The sequence below is a fragment of the Podarcis erhardii genome, assembly GCF_964252035.2.
Source record: "Podarcis erhardii genome assembly, chromosome: 8".
In the NCBI taxonomy this organism is placed as follows: Eukaryota; Metazoa; Chordata; class Lepidosauria; order Squamata; family Lacertidae; genus Podarcis; species Podarcis erhardii.
The window spans coordinates 58,817,629-58,836,662 of record NC_138499.1 but is presented as its reverse complement, the minus strand read 5'-3'; the positions used below and the strand labels follow the sequence as shown (position 1 = coordinate 58,836,662).

General features: G+C 41.7%; 1 protein-coding gene across 5 annotated transcripts; it reads right to left on the bottom strand.

Annotated features, from left to right (window-relative positions):
- Positions 1 to 380: 380 nt before the first annotated feature.
- On the bottom strand, positions 381 to 18,145 carry ADNP2 (ADNP homeobox 2). 5 transcript variants are annotated; one of them, XM_081873373.1, is made up of 5 exons: positions 17,770 to 17,815; positions 13,611 to 13,735; positions 10,090 to 10,209; positions 6,351 to 6,440; positions 381 to 5,630 (listed from the first exon to the last, which is right to left on the bottom strand). In XM_081873373.1, exons 3-5 carry the CDS (start codon positions 10,195 to 10,197, stop codon positions 2,649 to 2,651), a joined length of 3,180 nt encoding a protein of 1,059 aa, XP_081729499.1. In that variant the 5' UTR covers positions 10,198 to 10,209; positions 13,611 to 13,735; positions 17,770 to 17,815; the 3' UTR covers positions 381 to 2,648. The 5 variants fall into 5 exon arrangements, with proteins under 5 accessions (XP_081729499.1, XP_081729500.1, XP_081729502.1 ...); XM_081873374.1 differs by lacking the exons at positions 13,611 to 13,735; positions 17,770 to 17,815 and adding an exon at positions 18,122 to 18,145; XM_081873376.1 differs by lacking the exon at positions 13,611 to 13,735 and having other exon boundaries at positions 17,770 to 18,102.
- Between the last annotated feature and the right edge of the window lie 889 nt (positions 18,146 to 19,034).

The following is a 19,034-nucleotide window of genomic DNA, read 5'->3' as shown; positions in this document are numbered from 1 at the left end:
ATGCTGCCATATTGAGAAACCTAGCCAAAGGCTTTTGCAAGCACAAGTACTTTCTGCACCCTCTTGATAATCAATTCTTCACTACTGTACAGGGGATACTGGTGGGGAGATAAAATGTGGTTCTTTTCAGGATAGTAGTTCTTAGTTATGTATTATAATCTCACCCAAACATGAGATGACTAACATAACTCTACAGAATCAAAGGGTGCACAGAATGTATTCAGCCTGAAGTAGTCGCCTGAAGTAGTGCTGCCTGGGAGTTTTACAGCTCAAGCCTGCCTACAGGGTCTAAGACACAGTATACAGGAAACAGAGTTCTCAAAGGGCTGCTTGCTTGAATGCTGCTTCATTACGTCACTTTAAAAACTTCTATACACATCTAAAATTGAAAACTTGGGTTTATTTGAAGTCAACAGATCAATTGCTCTAACATGTAACAGACCAGGCTCTCTCCTACTGTAAGGAGCAGCTCAAGCTTTATGTGCTCTTCTCACTCCTTGGCGTCTAGAAAAATAAAGAGGAGCTGTTCACAAAAGCACCACTAATACACCTCTATTCACTTCCATTCTTGGCAGATCATACATGCAGTATTCAGGCATGTGCTGTAGTGAGAGCCAAGCATAATAATTAGCACTGTCATATAATTTATCCTGCAACTTAAAATATGCTCACATATTAACTTTGGCCAAGTTGAAATTCAGCCTAGTTGGTCGGCACTGAACACAGATATTTGCACTTCAGTCAGTTTTGATTTATAGGTCGTCATTTCTCAAAGCCAAGTTGATCTTTCCTTAACGTCTGCAGTGATTTTTGTTTTGTACTTACTGCTAGCATCTGGGTTTCAGGTAAAAGCAGTTTGCTTTTGCCACTACTTCTACCTCCTAGTTTTTTTCCACAAAATGGCAGAGGGAGGCACTATTCCACATTCTCTGGGCATTCTCACATGAATGGATGAAGGTCAAAGTTAAAACAGTAGAAGTAGTAGTAATCACTACTACTTCACCCCTGAATCCATTTCTTTCACCAAGCTCTGGCATATACATAAGGATCAATGCTGAAACAAAAGTAAATAATCTACCTGTGCCTACAGGACCCCCATTGCAGAATTTATTTATTTTTTGCACTGGCATTATTCACTGTCAGATGAGATTGTATTAAAGAATAGAACCAAACCAAAAAGCCCTCTGAACAATTTTCTGACATTTATAGAAACTGAACAGCCTATAATGCAACTGCTTAAATTGCACAGTTATTTACATGCAGTTTCACCTTAACAAAAATTCTCTTGCCATAAAAGACACATTAGTAACTAGAAAACAATGTCAAGTCAGCACACCAAATATATCATTTTCTTTTCTTGATGCTAAAGTAATAAGGTGTCCTAGTCAAGTTGAACAGAATGTTAAATGTTAGTGGTTAAAACAACAGTATTCTGTAGAGATGTCAGAACATACATTGCTGAAAAGTAAGAGACAAGAGAAGCAATAAAACCTGCCCCTTGTTCGCAGGCCTATTTGTTTTTAAAGAGTACTCTGCATGTGCAATCTCTTGTCTAACTTTAGACAAGGTTGTCATCTGGGTGACGCAGGAAATAATTCAGCTACTGTAATGATAGCAAGAGCTTTCAATAAACATTGATTCAAATACAGTGAGAAACTTCAATAAACTCAGGGCCTGCACTAGGCTAGTGTTGCTGAAGTCTTTGATCCCTTGCCCCAAACAAAAGTGGCTTGGGATTATTTGCTAACATAGAGCAGAGCAGCCAGTGAAAAGCCTTCATAAAGTGTACATAGCCAAGTGCTGCCTGGAACAGTATGCTATGTCATCAGAGCTCCCAGCAAGCAATAGAGCCATATGAAAAGATCCCTAGGTTGTCATTATAGCTCAATATCAAATGGACAGCTCCTCTCTCTTATTTATTCCAAAATGCAAATCAAGGATTATTAAACCAAAGTTTTAACTTCAGGGGAGAAAAGTTGCCATTTTTTATGTAAGCCTTCATAGTTTCTTATTGTAAAACAAATAGTTTAGAAAACAGTGCTTGCAAATCCTTGGCTTACATGTTTCATAACTAAAGGCAGCAACTGCTATTTTTCAATTAATCAAAGTTTCTGCATTTGTTATAGCTGTCACTGGTAAATCTGTTGTTAATTTGGAGAGCAATCTGAAGATTAGGTTACAAGTTAACCATATTAATTTTAAAGACAGGGGAGGTGGGTTTTTTTAATTATGGCCCTCCTAATAGTTTTATTATTTTATCAAACCTATACACTTTTAGAAACAATTTGTACTTTAAAAAAAAAGCCAGGAAAATTGTTACACAATTGTATAAAAACCATAGGCAGAGAAAACTACCCCATGAACAGCAAAAAAGAACAAAACAAAAACCCAGAGCCTCAGGTATACTATACTGTACCCTACTGCCACAAAGAACACACAGCCCAAATGAAAGAGGCACTGCGTACTAATCTTTTAATAATCACAAGAAACTAAATCAGTGAGACAATTCAAAGAATCATCGAGTTGGAAGGACGCCGAGGGTCGAGTCCAACCCCCTGCAATGCAGGAATCTGAACTAAAGCATCCATATCAGATGCCTGAATATGCAATCTTGATTGCCTTATGAGAGTTTTTTTAAAAAAAAAAAATTACACATCTTCTGATTCACATTTTAAATTCAAACTGTGCTTCACATTTTTAAGTTCAGACATATTGAATCCCAAAAGCACAGAAGGCTTAAGTTTTTTTATTGCCCTTAGGCAGGTGTGTCTCTTTCTCCCAAAGAATGATGCAATGTCAACTTTCCAAGCACACAGACTGGATGACAGTAACTCTAACTCCTTTTTAGAGGGATACGGCTTCTTGTGAAAATAATCTATAAGAAACAGTTTCTGAACTTCATTTGAGCACTGTTGGAATGGCTTTGGATTTAATGCTAAAATGTGAAGATTCTCAACGGAGGGCTGGCCCTTAGTTTCAGACTTATGATCAGTCTTTTGTCTCTTGGAAGGCACAAAAGTCATTTCCTTAGCTGGAACTTGGGCTGTGCCACTGTCTATAATCAGGAATGGCTGGTCATCATTCATTTGGTCCTCTGCAACAGAATAAAGGTGATCAGATAGTTTCCTCTTTGTTGAGAGAGAAGGATCATCATGATTTTCACCATTCACAAGTGCCAGATCTTTCTTCTCGTCGAGTTCAAGCTCCATCTTCACAGCTGGGGTGCTGTCTTTGGGAGCGCTCCGGCAGCGAAGCAGATGCACAGCAATAGCAGTCAGAGTCATGTTGCCAGTATATACACCACAGCAGTGGATACATTTGAAAGCTGGGGTCTTTAAAATGGTGTGCACAGTTGGCATGATATGGTGCCTGTCCTTCAAATGGAACTCGTAGGCTTCTAGGCTAGTGAAAACACCGTAACAAAAAGGGCAAGTTGATACTTTCTTATTGCCATTATTCATATCAGCAGTCTCATGTTGCAGCTTCATGTACAGAGGAATAAGTGTCCTTGAATTTACCCCAGCAAGTAATGCTAGGTGTACTTCTTTTTCACAAAGTTCTTCTTTTACAGTTATGTTGAAGTCAAAGTGAGGAAACACCAGGTCACCTTCCGAATCACTCTCAAGTTGAAAACCTTTGTCATCATAATCTGCATGTAGTTTCTTCTTCCCCTTATGTACAGTTTTAGTATGATCCACAAGGCATTTTAGGTCGTGAAAAGTACTGGTGCAAAACAGGCAAGCTAATCCATGTATGAAAATATGTTTTATAAGCTCTGCCTGAGAGAGAAAACATTTACAAGAAAAACACCTGACCGTCTTATCTTTTAGCCATCTCAGAAAAGGTGCACAGGCTGCAACTTTGTCTGTATCAAGCTTGCCCGTCTTCCCTGAACTGCATTTGTGAGCCACTTGCATGTGCACCTGATAGACGTTTGATGGGAAAAGCTCACTGCAAACAGGGCAAGTCTTCCACTGCTTGGCCTGTTTAAGGGCTAGGCTCATTGCAGAGGCAGAGGCAGAAGTCTTGGCGAGGGTATTCGTGGAAGAAGTTACTACTACAGAGGAAGGCACAGTAGCTGGAGCCTGAGACTGCTGAGTAACTGTACTAGATTGCATCAGCTGAACAGGCATCTGAGGAGGTGGAGCTGTTGTCACCCCTCCACCCGCTGGCACAGGCAAAGCTACTGAAACTGGGGCAAGGGTATACGTAGGTATCCCATTAACTTGTCTGCCAGTTGGAATTAACTGTCGAAGGATAGGTCCCGCAGTCAGTAAAGCAGCATTCTGAGAAACTCCAGGTCTGACAGACGGGTTTACAGGAAGTACTCCTGGTGCAACAGGCTGATTGAACTGGAGAATCCCAGGTCCAACTGACTGGTTTACAGGAAGAACTCCAGGTGCAACAGGATGATTAAACTGAAGAACCCCTGGTGGGATTGCCTGGGTGACTGGAAGGACCCCAGGACCACTGGGCTGGTTCAAGCTACCAACAGGTCGGTTTACAGCAAGGACGCCAGGTGAAGAAGGCCTGTTTACAGGAACAGAGCTAGCCGCAATGGGTCTGTTCAGAGAACCAGCAGGCTGAGTTACAGGGAGAGACCCCGGCAAAACTGGACTGCCAACGGCCCTAACAGATTGATTAACAGGAAGCAGGGTAGGCCGGACAGGCCGAGTGAATGAAAGGACTCCTGGAGGAACAGTTCGACTTATGCTCCCAGGAGGCTGGTTTAGGCAGAGAATGTCAGGTCTCACTGGCTGCTTCACAGGAAGTCGATGAGAAACAAAGACTGGATGAGGAACTGCAGACCGAAGAGTCACATTGTTCGGACCTGCTTGGCTAGGCAGTAGTGTATGACATGTCTGGGCAACTGAAGCTGACGATGATGGATGTGTCAGGCTACTGGAGGCACTTGGTCCAACTGTGTTTGGGACTGCTTTTGTTGGCACCACATTCTGATTCTGATTCACTGATGGAAGTGAAAGTTGGATACACGTAGGAGAAGGTGAACCCACTGAAGCAGTGGTAGGTATCAGCGATGGTGTGGCTCCAACTGTGGAAGGCTTGGGTGCAATACTGACGATATGCTGCGACTTTGAGTGTCCTGATTTTTTAGGCTGCACTGAAATTATAGGTCTCAATATATTCTCCAGGTCTTTGTGTACTTCAGATGTCAGGACATGGTATATTAAAGAATCCCGACTGTTTGCAAAAGCATTGCACTTTTTACAGTAGTGATCAGTAAAATTCTCTTCACTTTCATCAGGCCTCTCCTCAAAGTATGTGCTTATTAGGCTTTGGAAGTGGGTTACCAATACATGTTTCTTCGTATTATAGTATAATGTGTCTGTAAACTGACATTTCTGGCATATGAAGTTTACTGCATCACTCCGGAATTGTCTCATGCCACCACTCACATTATAGTTTTGAATTTTTTTCTTAGAGTGAAATATACGAAGGTGTTTTCCCACTACTTTGGAATGAGAAGCAAATGCACATTCTGGGCAAGGAACAACTAATTCTTGGTCAACTTCATCTTCATGGTAACGGTTCAAGTGGTTTTTGAAAGAAGAAAGAAATTTTGATGAAAACTTGCAGAGGCTACAGCAGTACGGATTTGTTCTGTATCTCTGAAAAACAAGAAAAAGGGGCAGTTACTTCAACTGGCATCTACAAAAGGCATATTTATGCTGATTGTCCAATAAAAATACCAAAGTTCTGAAAGCCACTATACTAATTTCAGTCAACACAAAAGTTTCTTCAGGCGATCAGAACTTTCTACATCCAAGAGAGTATTAACAAAAAGCCAACATCTTATGCATTTATATGAACACAACTTTCTCATCACTAATATGCTTGCATAACAACACAAACTGTATGCAGAACAAGCAAAATGATGTAGATGTTTTATGTTGCTGTGCTGGCAACATAACCCCACCCCATAGCCCCATTCAAAAACTGGGTGAAAATTTGGATTCTAGCCAACACAGAAAACAATGAGGGAAAGCTACTGCTTGGTTATCAGTTAGTCACCAGGAAACAATAATACAGTTTCTTTACTCTTTGAGATCATCATTTTCAAGACCATCATTTTCTCTTCATCTTCTAATCAGTCATTATAATGGCATCCAAAAAAATAATAATACACCAAGTTCCATGTGAACTTAAGAAAAGCATGCACACCTCTTGCTATATTGCAATCAGCTTCTAAGACTGATAGCCATCTAAGAAACAGTTTGCATTGCACAATTGATCCCATGCTCTATCAGAAAGGCTAAAAAAAATCCACTAGGTATTTACAAACCAGTGGGCTCAAACAGCATTCTGAAAACTGTAATGAATAAACATACCCTTCTTCTGGTCACAGACTCCCAAAGAGACACATCACTCCATGAAGTGTTGCAGAAATATTTTTCTCCTGGGTCAAAACTTTTCAGAGTCTACAAAAAACAACAACAAAGATTTCTAAAATAGCATGCAACTAAAAGAAAACCCTATTTTATACAATTCTAAGTCAATAAGTTCATTATGTTGGATATAAACTGCAGGCTGTATCCAATGCCTCTGCTCCATTCACTCACAACACCTCCCTTGCACAACAGGACTCCCCCCTGCCCTGCAGTCCCAAAACACGAGCAAAAACTGCTCCAGAGAGTTGGGGGACCCTCTGAAGCAGATTTTAGGGGCTAGTGAGTAGAGGCGGCACAAGCACAGCTCTACTCACACAATACTGGATACAACCTCAAAATTAAAATTGTAATTTGAAAAATATATATGCTATGTTGCCTTTTTTTCAATAATGGATTTCAAAGTGTGGTAAATTTGGTGAGCTTATCAGATCTTAAGGCTTCCCCACACTACTTGCTTCTGTGTGGGTAATCTACAGGTGACACTGAGTGTGGAAGGTATTAACCCAAGCTATAGAGTCTCATAGCCAGAGTTTTCTTTACAGCTTGTCTCCCCTGCCTTTCTAACTTTGTTCAGATTTCAAGTTTAATCTATTTCAAGTGTAGTTTATGCAATTTGAAGGTTTTAAATATTTGCAATTAATTGAGCTAGACTTTTTTAAAATGCACAATTTCTGGTGTATCTGAACAAGCTTTGCTTGTCAAGAAACTATAGTCATATCTCTGAAGTTAAAGTTCTGTATGTTTGATGTAATGAAGTGCCCTGATGGAATGTGTGTTTGTGACTGACCTTGATTTCATGGTGTGTGTGTGTGTGTGTGTGTGTGTGTGTGTGTGTGTGTGTTTTAAAAAAACTAAAAAAACCCTATGCATAATCTTTAATAAACCAGAGGGCTTCAAAGGCAACCTAGCCAGATGGATGGGGTATAAATAATAGTAATATGAAAATGAAAAACAACTTGGGGGAACTTCAGTTTTTCCTAAAAGAGCAAACAATATTTTGCTCATCTGCTTGGCGCAAACTTTTAAGACTATCAACTTCTGTAAACAAAAAAACAACAAAAAAACAACAACAACAAAAACCCAAACAAACAGGAAATAGTGACAAATCATGGCAACAATGCATGGAAGGGTAGGTTTTCACTTCATAGCAATGAACTAGCCAGTAACTAGGGGTGGAGCAACAGCAATATGTGCATGATACCACAACAAAGCCAGACACAGCTATCTGAATTGCTATACACATTTACAATGTGGCCCCGTTAGCTACATGTTAACTTAGTCATCTGTATTCACTCTGTGTGTATGTTGTTTCCAGGCTCTACAACATCACCACCAGCTTCTGCTGCTTTTACACAGCAAAAAAATACTATTCTATTCTTGTTTTACTTTTCTTTCAGTCTTTCCAAAATTCAGAAAACCATTAAAATATTATTTATCATGCACAACAAATAGTCAAAGCAAAACAATGACTAATACTCCTGCACAAATTCACCAGAAACTCATGCCAACCTCCTGTTAAGGGGTTAATTTTATTAGTGAGGAAAGAGCTTTCTCATTGCTGAGATGCACCTGGCTAAATAATAATAATAATAATAATAATAATAAATTTTATTTATATCCCGCCCTCCCCAGCCGAAGCTGGGCTCAGGGCGGCTAACAACAATCAATAATCCAACGATTCTAAAAACATTCATTATAAAAATTAATTAAAATCAAATTTATGGCAACCAATAAGCAAAAATCTGTGCAGATTGCCAGAGGAGGGGGGGTCAGGCTGCGCCGTGACCAAAGGCCTGGTGGAACAGCTCTGTCTTGCAGGCCCTGCGGAAAGATGTCAAGTCCCGCAGGGCCCTGGTCTCTTGTGACAGAGCGTTCCACCAGATTGGAGCCACGGCCGAAAAGGCCCTGGCTCTAGTTGAGGCCAGCCTAACCTCTCTGTGGCCCGAGATCTTCAAGATGTTTTTATTTGCAGACCGTAAGTTCCTCTGTGGGACATACCAGGAGAGGCGGTCCCGTAGGTATGAGGGTCCTAGGCCGTATAGGGCTTTAAAGGTTAAAACCAGCACCTTAAACCTGATCCTGTACTCCACCGGGAGCCAGTGCAGAAATCTGGTGACTTCCGTATTAGTGTTACTAGGTAGATTGAACTCTGTGTATGAAAGAGCTCAGATTGCAGCACGGGTCATGGGTCATTGGTTGTGGTCATTATCAGGAAGGAGTGGATCCTTGTGTAACTGTGGAGTTACCTGAACACTTTGAGAAGAGCTTGTCTGAGAAGATTTGGAGAATTGCCAGACTTCGGGACCAGAAGATTTTAAGTTGTTGCAGGAATACAGTGGTACCTCAAGTTAAGTACTTAATTCGTTCTGGAGGTCCGTTCTTAACCTGAAACTGTTCTTAACCTGAAGCACCACTTTAGCTAATGGGGCCTCCTGCTGCTGCCGGAGCACGATTTCTGTTCTCATCCTGAAGCAAAGTTCTTAACCTGAAGCAATATTTCTGCATTAGCAGAGTCTGTAACCTGAAGCGTATGTAACCTGAGGTACCACTGTAACTGCAAATTGGCTTGTGTGTGGACTTTATTCAGCAAAAACTTTAAAGTACAGAAACCCTTCTGGTACCAAAAGGAGAGACGCCTACATGTAACCTGTATATAGTGTGTAAATATGTAGTGTGTGTTTTGTGTGTGCCAAGTAAAATAACTGGTTCATGTTGGTGAGCTTAACAGCTTTACTGAAGCTTCCATAGCATGCACACCGATAGCAAAATATATAGGTGTTGAAGATAAACACACACTCCAACAGCTCCCCAGCAGCCACAAAGACAAAATTATCTGAGCAAAGTCCTACTAGCCCTTTATCCAGAAGGAAGCCTAGTCAAATCTCTGCTACCAGTGCCATAAAGACACGCTTCCTTTTTCCCATTCTTTTCTCACAATAAAGGAGGAAGCAGGAATGCCCAGTCTTTTTAACTGATGTGCATTCCCACTCCAAGTGAGAGTAGGGTGACTGTATTTGAAGTAATCATGTTTTTAAAATCTTATGTTTTGAGCTTCACAGCCTCAGATTAATGTGCCCAATACCCATTTGCTTGAATCTGTAAGCTAAACAAAGATCTCTCATTCCATTCATATTTTCATGTGACCTATCATAGTTGGTCTTTTTTCTAGCTTTACAGGTGTTGAAGGAGTTGTGTATTCTGTAAATACTGTTTCTTGACAAGCCAAACTAGTATATTAGTACTTCTGTGCAAACCGTACTACTTCTGTGCAAACCAAAGCTTTCACTTACTTCTATGTTTATTTTAAGAAAAATAGACACATGAAATATATCAAGTCATGTTTCATAGGATGTAATCTAAGAGTCATCCTAAATGAAATACGAGAAAAAATGTATTAAATAAATAAATAACTGAAGAGTTCCAATCTGCAAACCTCTCTCTTAAAAAAGAGTCAATATGCATGCTACAAGTAAATCCCCAAATTGAATCCTATAAAAAGACAGTTGAAGACCTATGATCACGCACACAGTGACTTACAGAGGATCTCATGATGTTTTACTCATGGACAATTGTATTGGAATTGGTTTTCCACTCCTCTTTTTCAACCAATATTTCCATACTTATAAGACTCATGAGCTCACTTAAGAAGAATGACAATAGAGAACTATAAGGGTCTTACCTGAAGTAACTCCTGGCAGCTGTCAAGCCCAATATCCTTTAGAATACCCTTTACTTTCTTCCGAGCCTTCCTTATATTATCAAGATTTTGCACAGGAATTTGAAGCATGTTGAATTTTGCCTAGAAAACAAGGTGACACAACATATATACATCATTTCGTTAACTGTAATATTTCAAATTATGCTTATGCATTTAGAAAATTCAGATTAATCTGACTGAGTATTTCAACAAATGAGTATATTTGTAGATTTTACACTTTCTGTGGCAAACAACAAATAATACATATGCAGCTATATTTATCACAGGAAGGTTGCAATTTCTGAACAGACTTCCCCGGGAGTAAGTGCTACTGAACACAATAAAAATACAGTAGCACTACCTGTACACAGGGTGGATTTGATTTAAATCAAATAAAATTAAATCACTGGTATAATCTTAATATTTACAACCAGATGAAGGTTTCATTTGTGGAATAATAAATTTTCAGAGTAGTTTTTTCAGTTATATCAAAAATTCCTTTTTTGGTTATACTAACAGAAATACAAAGACAGGTAATTATGAAATTATTGTTTATACTTAGACAGCTTTTCTGCTGTACTTTATTGGAAGGATTTTTGCTGTACTTTATTGGAAGGATTATTTCCTTAATAACAATTTAAACAATTTATTTAACTAAAACAATAACATTATAGTATATACAAAAAATTCCTTCCAGTAGCACCTTAAAGACCAACTAAGTTAGTTCTAGGTATTAGCTTTCGTGTGCATGCACACTTCTTCAGATACCTATACTTCTTCGTATCTGAAGAAGTGTGCATGCACACGAAAGCTCATACCTAGAACTAACTTAGTTGGTCTTTAAGGTGCTACTGGAAGGAATTTTTTGTTTTGACTATGGCAGACCAACACGGCTACCTATCTGTAACTGGAATTATAGTATATGTATCCATGTTTGTTAACTGATGTGGTTAAACGACCATTTAAAAACAACAACACCAGACTGAGTTTTAGCACACATTAAAAACTTAAAACAAATCCTTATTTCCTGATGCATAGCCTTTGGACTATAATGTAACTTAAATAGCAAACTATCTTTAGAAAGCTTTTTCCTCCAAAAGCATTTTATTTTTAAAATCTGATTTAAATCAAAGAAATCTGATTTAAATAAAAAAAGCCCAATTTAAATCATAAAAAATCCATTAAAAAAAAAATCATTTTTTTTATCCACCCTGCCTGTACATGAATGCTACTGCTCAAGTTCTTTATTACTGAAGAGGTGCAATTCTGCTGTTCAAATATTAGCAAGAGAACCCAAATATAAAATTCCAAGTGGAGACCACCAGAAAACTTCAGTATTTTCCTTCCAGCATCTATTTGTCTGAAAAAGGTGCTCAAAGTACTGAGTTACTGAAATGTAAGTAGTAATTTGTATTATGAGTTTAGAAGCCAAACTCAAGGTGTGAATTTCAGATACACCTCTTTAATTGGATTGCTATACACTGCCAAGTGATATGTCACAATACTAGCTGACAAAAATAGCTACATCTTTCAAGACATATGATGTGCATCCTATGCAACACCACCACCGAACAATCCATAGGGCTTACGAAAAACGTTCAAAAACCGGAACACTTATTTCCGGGTTTTCAGCGTTTAAGGAGCCAAATTGAACGAGTACCAAGGTGTTCGAAAACCAAGGTACGACTGTGTACCAGAATGTAATTACCTGATGCAAAACTGAAAGCAACAGAAACTGCTATACCTCCGAGACTGTAAGCACGGGCTGAGACACTTTTCAGTTGGCAAGTAAAAAATAATACCATCAATTGACTACAATAAAATATTCCATGAAGCCAAGAATGTTCTTTTGCATGTGGTGACTTCTAAAAACTGATAAGGGTGTCATTTGAAAGCTTGGTATTAAGAGGTTTTTTTATATGGATGTTTCAAGCACTTCTTTTTCCAAAGAACAGATTGTTCAAGGATGCATTTGTAGTAGCTGCATTAAATATTCCAACCAGAATGACATCTAGTGTCTAACCATCTTCTCTAACTCAATGTGATGGGCATGGTAACTTACTTCCTGTATAATAAAGCCAGCCTATGATTCTTCTCCCATAACTGCTTGCCTTTAACCTTGTAACTTCCAATTTATTGTACACAAATAAGATATAACCACCTTGTATTGAATTACTCATCATGGGTGACCAGGAATTCCATGCAGGCACATTCATGGAACTTCATCCAGGTGAGGGAACAGGCTGGTGGAGGGGTACAAATCACTGTGTGCCTCTTCTGTCAGCTCATACGTCTTCTATGCTAGGAAACAAAGTACCTTCCTCCTATGCTAGCATGGAAATGCAAGAGGATCAGAGAAATTGCTCTGTCCATGTTCCATCAGCACACTCAGCTTCCACAACATCTGTGGTGTGAAGGAAGCAAAGTCCCTTCCTTCTTGAAAGACCTACATTGGCTCCCAGTACGTTTCCGAGCACAATTCAAAGTGTTGGTGCTGACCTTTAAAGCCCTAAACGGCCCCAGTCCAGTATATCTGAAGGAGCGTCTCCTCCCCCATCGTTCTGCCCGGACACTGAGGTCCAGCTCCGAGGGCCTTCTGGCGGTTCCCTCACTGCGAGAGGCCAAGTTACAGGAAACCAGGCAGAGGGCCTTCTCGGTAGTGGCGCCCTCCCATCAGATGTCAAAGCGATAAACAACTACCTGACATTCAGAAGACATCTGAAGGCAGCCCTGTTCAGGGAAGTTTTTAATATGTGACATTTTAGTGTATTTTTCATCTTTGTTGGAAGCCGCCCAGAGTGGCTGGGGAAACCCAGCCAGATGGGCGGGGTACAAATAATAAATTATTATTATTATTATTCCTGACCTGTACAGCAATGAAGCTAAAATATCCACAGTCCAATGAGGAACCCATGAATTGCTCCAATCCTTTAAAAAAAGCCATTGCCACATCTTAATTTTAAAAACTTACATCCTATGCTTCCTTCGCAGTCACAACAGTGTGGCAGTGAATTCTCTAAGATGTAAGATGTTGCCTTAATTATTTACTGTTCTACCCTCAGCCTAGTACCAATCAATTTCATCAGGTGACTCCAAGTTCAATTTTCCCCACCATTTCTAATTTTATAAGCTATCAATGTTCAGGTTTTTCATATTTTTGTTCAGTGCTAGCCACAAGTTATTCATTATTCAGCTAACACATTTTTTGCAAAAGCCATATCGCGGCATAACCAGAGGATGAAATGCACATACAAACAGAAGACTGCAATGCCAGTGTGGTAGGATTCCAGCAGGTGGAAGAAGCAGGCAAAGTTTCCAGTGCAACTGGATGCAACCAAAGCTTTCAAAACATATCCAGCACCATGCATGTACTTCTTCCCTTTCCATCCCCTGAGCATGCTGTGGCTACTTAGAACTGTTGTCTAAGAGAACAACACATTGCACTGGTACGTAAGTAACTGCCATGCATAAGCTTGTTAACTGTGCTATGCACAGCTGCTTACTTAGCCAGTGTGGTGTAGTGGTTAAGAGTGGTAGACTCGTAATCTGGTGAACCGCTCCTCCACATGCAGCTGCTGGGTGACCTTGGGCTAGTCACACTTCTCCGAAGTCTCTCAGCCCCACTCACCTCACAGAGTGTTTGTTGTGGGGGAGGAAGGGAAAGGAGAATGTTAGCCACTTTGAGATTCCTTTGGGTAGTGATAAAGCAGGATATCGAATCCAAACTCTTCTTAGCAGTATCAGACTGGAGCTGACAAAAGTCAAAGCAAGGAACCTTCCCACAGTGCAGCCCACCACATACATGCCTGCTCTCCATCTTGAACCATGTGCCAGGCTCCTCTTGAACTCTGTTCCTGGGATACACACTTGCTGCCTGAGCTTTCATAGGTAAGGAGACAAAAGTGTCTATGTTTGGCCTGGGAGCACTGAGATGGAAGGTAAGCTGTGCCTACTGGAACAAAGAACTTTCTCCTCCTTTGTTTCTCTTGTCTGCATTCATTTGGAAAGCGTGTGAGACAAAGTCATGAGACAAAGCTCTCACCTTCTTCTGACTCAGGGTCTTGCCTCTGATGTAGCCCTCTAAAACTGTGGACCCCTGAGCACGTAGAGGGGAAAGCCCACCATAAATTTACATCTTCAGCTGCTTCAGGATCAGATCTCTATAGAACTTGTATGCAGGACCTGGACTGGAGCTGTTCCTGACCCTAGTGAACTGGAAAACGTAATTCCTGGACTGGACTGCTCCACTTTATACATGATACATAATTTGGTTTGCTCACCACTTTCTCATGTGAGAATAATGTTTTGCATAACAACATAGTCAACATGAGACAGAAAATATTCCAGTGCTTTATTTTTCCATGAAAAATGTTCTGCTTCAAAGGCTCAATGGTAACAGTTACCCCTTAAAATATGTTAGGCAAGCAAAATTTTTAACCATTGTTTACTCTATATATATATATATAAAATAAATAAGCATACTAAATTAGAACTCTCTAGGAAATCAGAAAAGAAATTCCATGGAAACTGAAAATATTCCAATACAAATTCCACTATCTTAATTAGCCTAATTTGCATTGGAAGAAATTCCATTCCAAAACTTTCCAGAAAATTTACATCACTGAATATTAAGGGCCAAAGAGCTGACAGAGATAAATGACATAAGTTTGAGCAGCAGTGGAGTTACAAGACCAAGACCAAAACCAAAAGAACCATAAGGAAATTTTACATTTACATCAATGCACAGGAGAGAACTTCACTTCACTCAAAGCCTTCCCTTGGCTACAAATCCAATTGCTGAAACGATAATCTGTCATAGAACATGAATGGTGGTTTTGACTCTCAAGCAGCAAAATTCCAGCCATAACAGATCTCTCCTGCTCTTCCTCGTTTCAAGATCATGATCTGAAGAACAATTCTGTGCACAACTACATTTGAAAGCCTCTCCAGTTTGATCTTAAAATGTGAAGATGCATTAAACAATTTTTAAAAAACTAATATAAGGCAATACAGATTGCATATTCAAGCCATCTGTCATGGATGCTTTAGCTAAGATTCCTGCATTGCAGGGGGTTGGACCATATGACCCACAGTCTTTCCAACTCTACAATTCTATCATTAACCTGCCATCATTCAGCATGTCTACTCTGGACTAAACACTCAGGCCAAGACAGCCATGACAACACTGCTGACTAGGAGAGGCAACAAACACACTAAGTTTTCTTTAAAAGACTACATTGATACACCTGCCTGCAGAAATACCAAGTTTCCACATAGAATTTATGAGCTCCTGAAGCGTTTACTACATCAGCTGAAGAGAAGGGCAGAGGCTGGAGAAATAACTTTTGAGTGGATGGGTGTCCTTTTCCCATCCTCAGCACCCCCCTGGGAAATTCACCAAACCTACTGCACCTGGAGCCAGGTGTGGTAATAGGTAAAGGTAAAGGGACCCCTGACCATTAGGTCCAGTCGTGGCCGACTCTGGGGTTGCGGCGCTCATCTCGCTTTACTGACCGAGGGAGCCAGCGTACAGCTTGCGGGTCATGTGGCCAGCATGACTAAGCCGCTTCTGGCGAAACAGAGCAGTGCAAGGAAACGCCATTTACCCTCCCGCCGGAGCGGTACCTATTTATCTACTTGCACTTTGACGTGCTTTCAAACTGCTACGTTGGCAGGAGCCCACCTTGATACCTGCCTATAAATGCAAGCCCTGCCCAAGAGACAATAAAGAAGCTGCAGGAGAAAGGGCAGAGGCTGGAGAAGGAACTGTGAATGGAGGGGTGGCTTATTTGTATCAGCAATTATTTGTTAACTGTATTTCTGTAAACTGTTAATTGCATTAATGCAATTATTTGTTAAATGTATTTCTGTATTATTTATTGTTCATTGCTGTTTCAGTTTACAGTACTTCATTTGAGAGATTTTTTTAATATATTAAGCTGCATATAAATGGAGTAAAGAAAAAAATAGTGCTTTAGTAAGAAGATAAAGAGGGCAAAGTCACAGAAACAAAATGTGTCTGAGCTGCAAAGTGTTACCTCTCTCATTTTAAAGAAGAACAATCTGAGTGAGAGACTGCTGGTGTCCTTCTACCGAGGCTCCATAGAGAGCATTCTCACATACTGTATTTGTGCCTGGTTCTCCAGCTGTACAGCTAGGAAGAGGAAGGTGCTCCAGAAGGTCATAACCACAGCCCAAAGGATTATTGGTCATCCCCTCCCATCTTTGGAAGAACTGTACGGTTCCCGTTGTCTTAGGAAAGCAAACAATATCCTGCAGGATGCATCTCACCCGGGACACAGTCTGTTTGTACTACTGCCTTCTGGCAGGAGATACAGAAACATCAAGTCAAGGACAAATAGACTGAAAAATAGTTTCTATCCAAGAGCTGTGGCCTTCTTAAATGCAGTAACTCGATAGTGTGACCTGGGAGTTTGATGGGTGTGGGTGTGGGTGTGGCTGGAATGTGGTTTGTTTGGTTGTTGTTGTTGTTTTGCTTTTGTTGTTTTTAAGGGATGGCATCCAATTTCGTTGCACTTGTGCAATGTTGCACTTGTGTAATGACAATAAAGAATCTATCTATTTTCCTTCTCACTTGTATGTGAGCACAGGACTTCTTCCCTCTTCTCTTGTACCCTCTGCACCTTTGGTTATCCTGCCTTTCCTGACGATTTCCCTGATCTCCCTTTCTTAATTGAACTGTGGGCCAGGAACACATTTGCAAGGGAGTCAAGTTCAAGCCTTTACAAGCCTAAAATGTCATGATCTCTCCAGCTGCCATATGGTTAGCCACTATGACCAAAGAGAGGCATGCACCTCTAAGGCCATACAGACACGTGACTTTGTGAAAAATGTTCTGGATTCCAGGTCTCAGTGAAATATGAGTTCTCTCACAGACTCTTCCATGGAAATACAGATCACTTGCTGGAAACAGACCAATCACACATACAGTACCACAGTGACAATTAAATGCAAGATCCTAAAATATGCAACGCTATCAAACCGACCCTCAAGTCTTGGGACCAGAAAAGTACCACACTAACCAGCCACCACTCTATAAACAGCCTCGACAGCTTGCTCCAGTCCATCTCTGTAACTCAAACCCCGTTCATGCACTTCCTTAAAAAAAATCACAATTCTATTTAGCCTTAAGCAACTGGTTTAGTATTCCAAAATGGTTTTATTTAAAAAAATGGGTCTAGCTTTAGCCATCCTCCAACGAAGCAGTCGAGAGTTTACAGGCTTCCTGAAATCACTGATGTTCCACATGAAGGAGAGCGGCAGAGCTGGTGGTGTTAAACGCAGAATAATATTATAATAAAAATCCTGCAAACCCAAATGCCTCACGACATTGCATCCTCCCTAGCCTCCGAGGAGCCCCCGGACCTTATTTATGCCCCTCAGCTATTAGAGCTGGTGGCAGCGCCGGGGAGAAGCGAGCAGGCTGAGGGAAGAAGCCTTTTCTTTCATTCGCGGCTTTTCCCCGCTCCGCGCCCGCGGGAGGGAAGGCGGGCTTCCCCACGAGGCTGGGGTTGCCCTCTGGCTGTGGCTTGGCTGGCAGCGCACCGAGGCGGCTCCTGCCAAGGCGGCCTGAGGGAGTAGGAGGCCGCCCTGGGCACCAGGGAGCCCGGGCTCAGCGAAGCGCCGCAGTCTTACACCTACCTGCCCGGCCGGCAGGGGGAGCCCGCTGCCTGCCCGCCGGTTCTTGCGCTCGTGCCTCCCCGAGGCGCTTGGACGCGTTGCAGCCTCCGGCGCCGCCTCCTCCTCCTCCTTCGGCGGCCGCTTGCTTGGTCGGCCGGCTGCTCGGTCACTCCTTCCGCGGCCGCCCCGCCCTGCCCCGCCTCCCGGTCTCGACCTGCAGCCCGCGCTCAGTGGCCCAGCAGGACGGGCAACGGCGGCGGCAACAGGAGGACCAGCCGCAGCATCCTCGCCCCGACCGCTCGCCCTGCAGCCGTGCAGCGTCGGACCGGGTGCCCCGCTCAGCCCCACTGAGCCCGCGCTCCCATCCACCCACCTCCGGCTGCTACTCCTCCTTCCTTCCCAAGCCAGAAAGAGAAAATGGCGCTCGATTTGTCCAAGGAAGTGACGTCGGCCCTTATTTGCATGCCAGTCGGTGGACCAATAGGGAGGCGCGTGGTCCAGGGCTCCCATTGGTTCCCTCCATCAGCACCAACTCTCCAGGAAGGATGGTGTGGCTTCTTGGGAGCGCTCTGGGAGTGCTGTAGAGGTGTCCCCCACCCTTAAACTACTCACCTGTGCCCTCCACTTCCCTTCCCTTGCTCTGGCACAACTCCTTGAACAACTCCGAAATGGAAACTCCCGCGTGATTTCGTGCTATGACGTCATTTTCAAGGGGGCGTGGCGCTGTGACGTCATATCATGTGATGCCACCACGTGGCCATGCAGTATTTCCCTTACATATTTGCACAGAATGTTGTTGAAGCCTTGTTTGCAATCAGTATGTTGGTGAAATCCCACCTTACAGCCAGCAGCCAATGAAATGCTGACATGTCAAAAAGCTTTGCATCTCATTGCATGAGGGGACCACTGAAGCCTCTGAGGGAAAGTGTTTCACAAGGTTCACACTTTTCAACAGCATATACACCTTGACATGCAAAAAAATGAGGGATACTCTTTCCTCAAGGAGTATTCCTCAAAGAGCAGGAAGAAGGATAAACTAGATTGTCTATCATAACTTCATAATAAGATTGTTCATGAGCCTTAGGAACCATTGTGAAATGTTAATGAGGACCACTATATGATAGATGGAACCACCAACCAATAAATGCAACTAGAGCAGAACACAGACCAATCCTTGTGGAGCATCTCAGCCTAGTTCTTACTAGGCAATTTAATATTTTATATTTTTCTTGGTATTGGGTCTTTTAAGGTCTTGGGTTTTCCCAATGTAGAGCTCCAACTTTCCT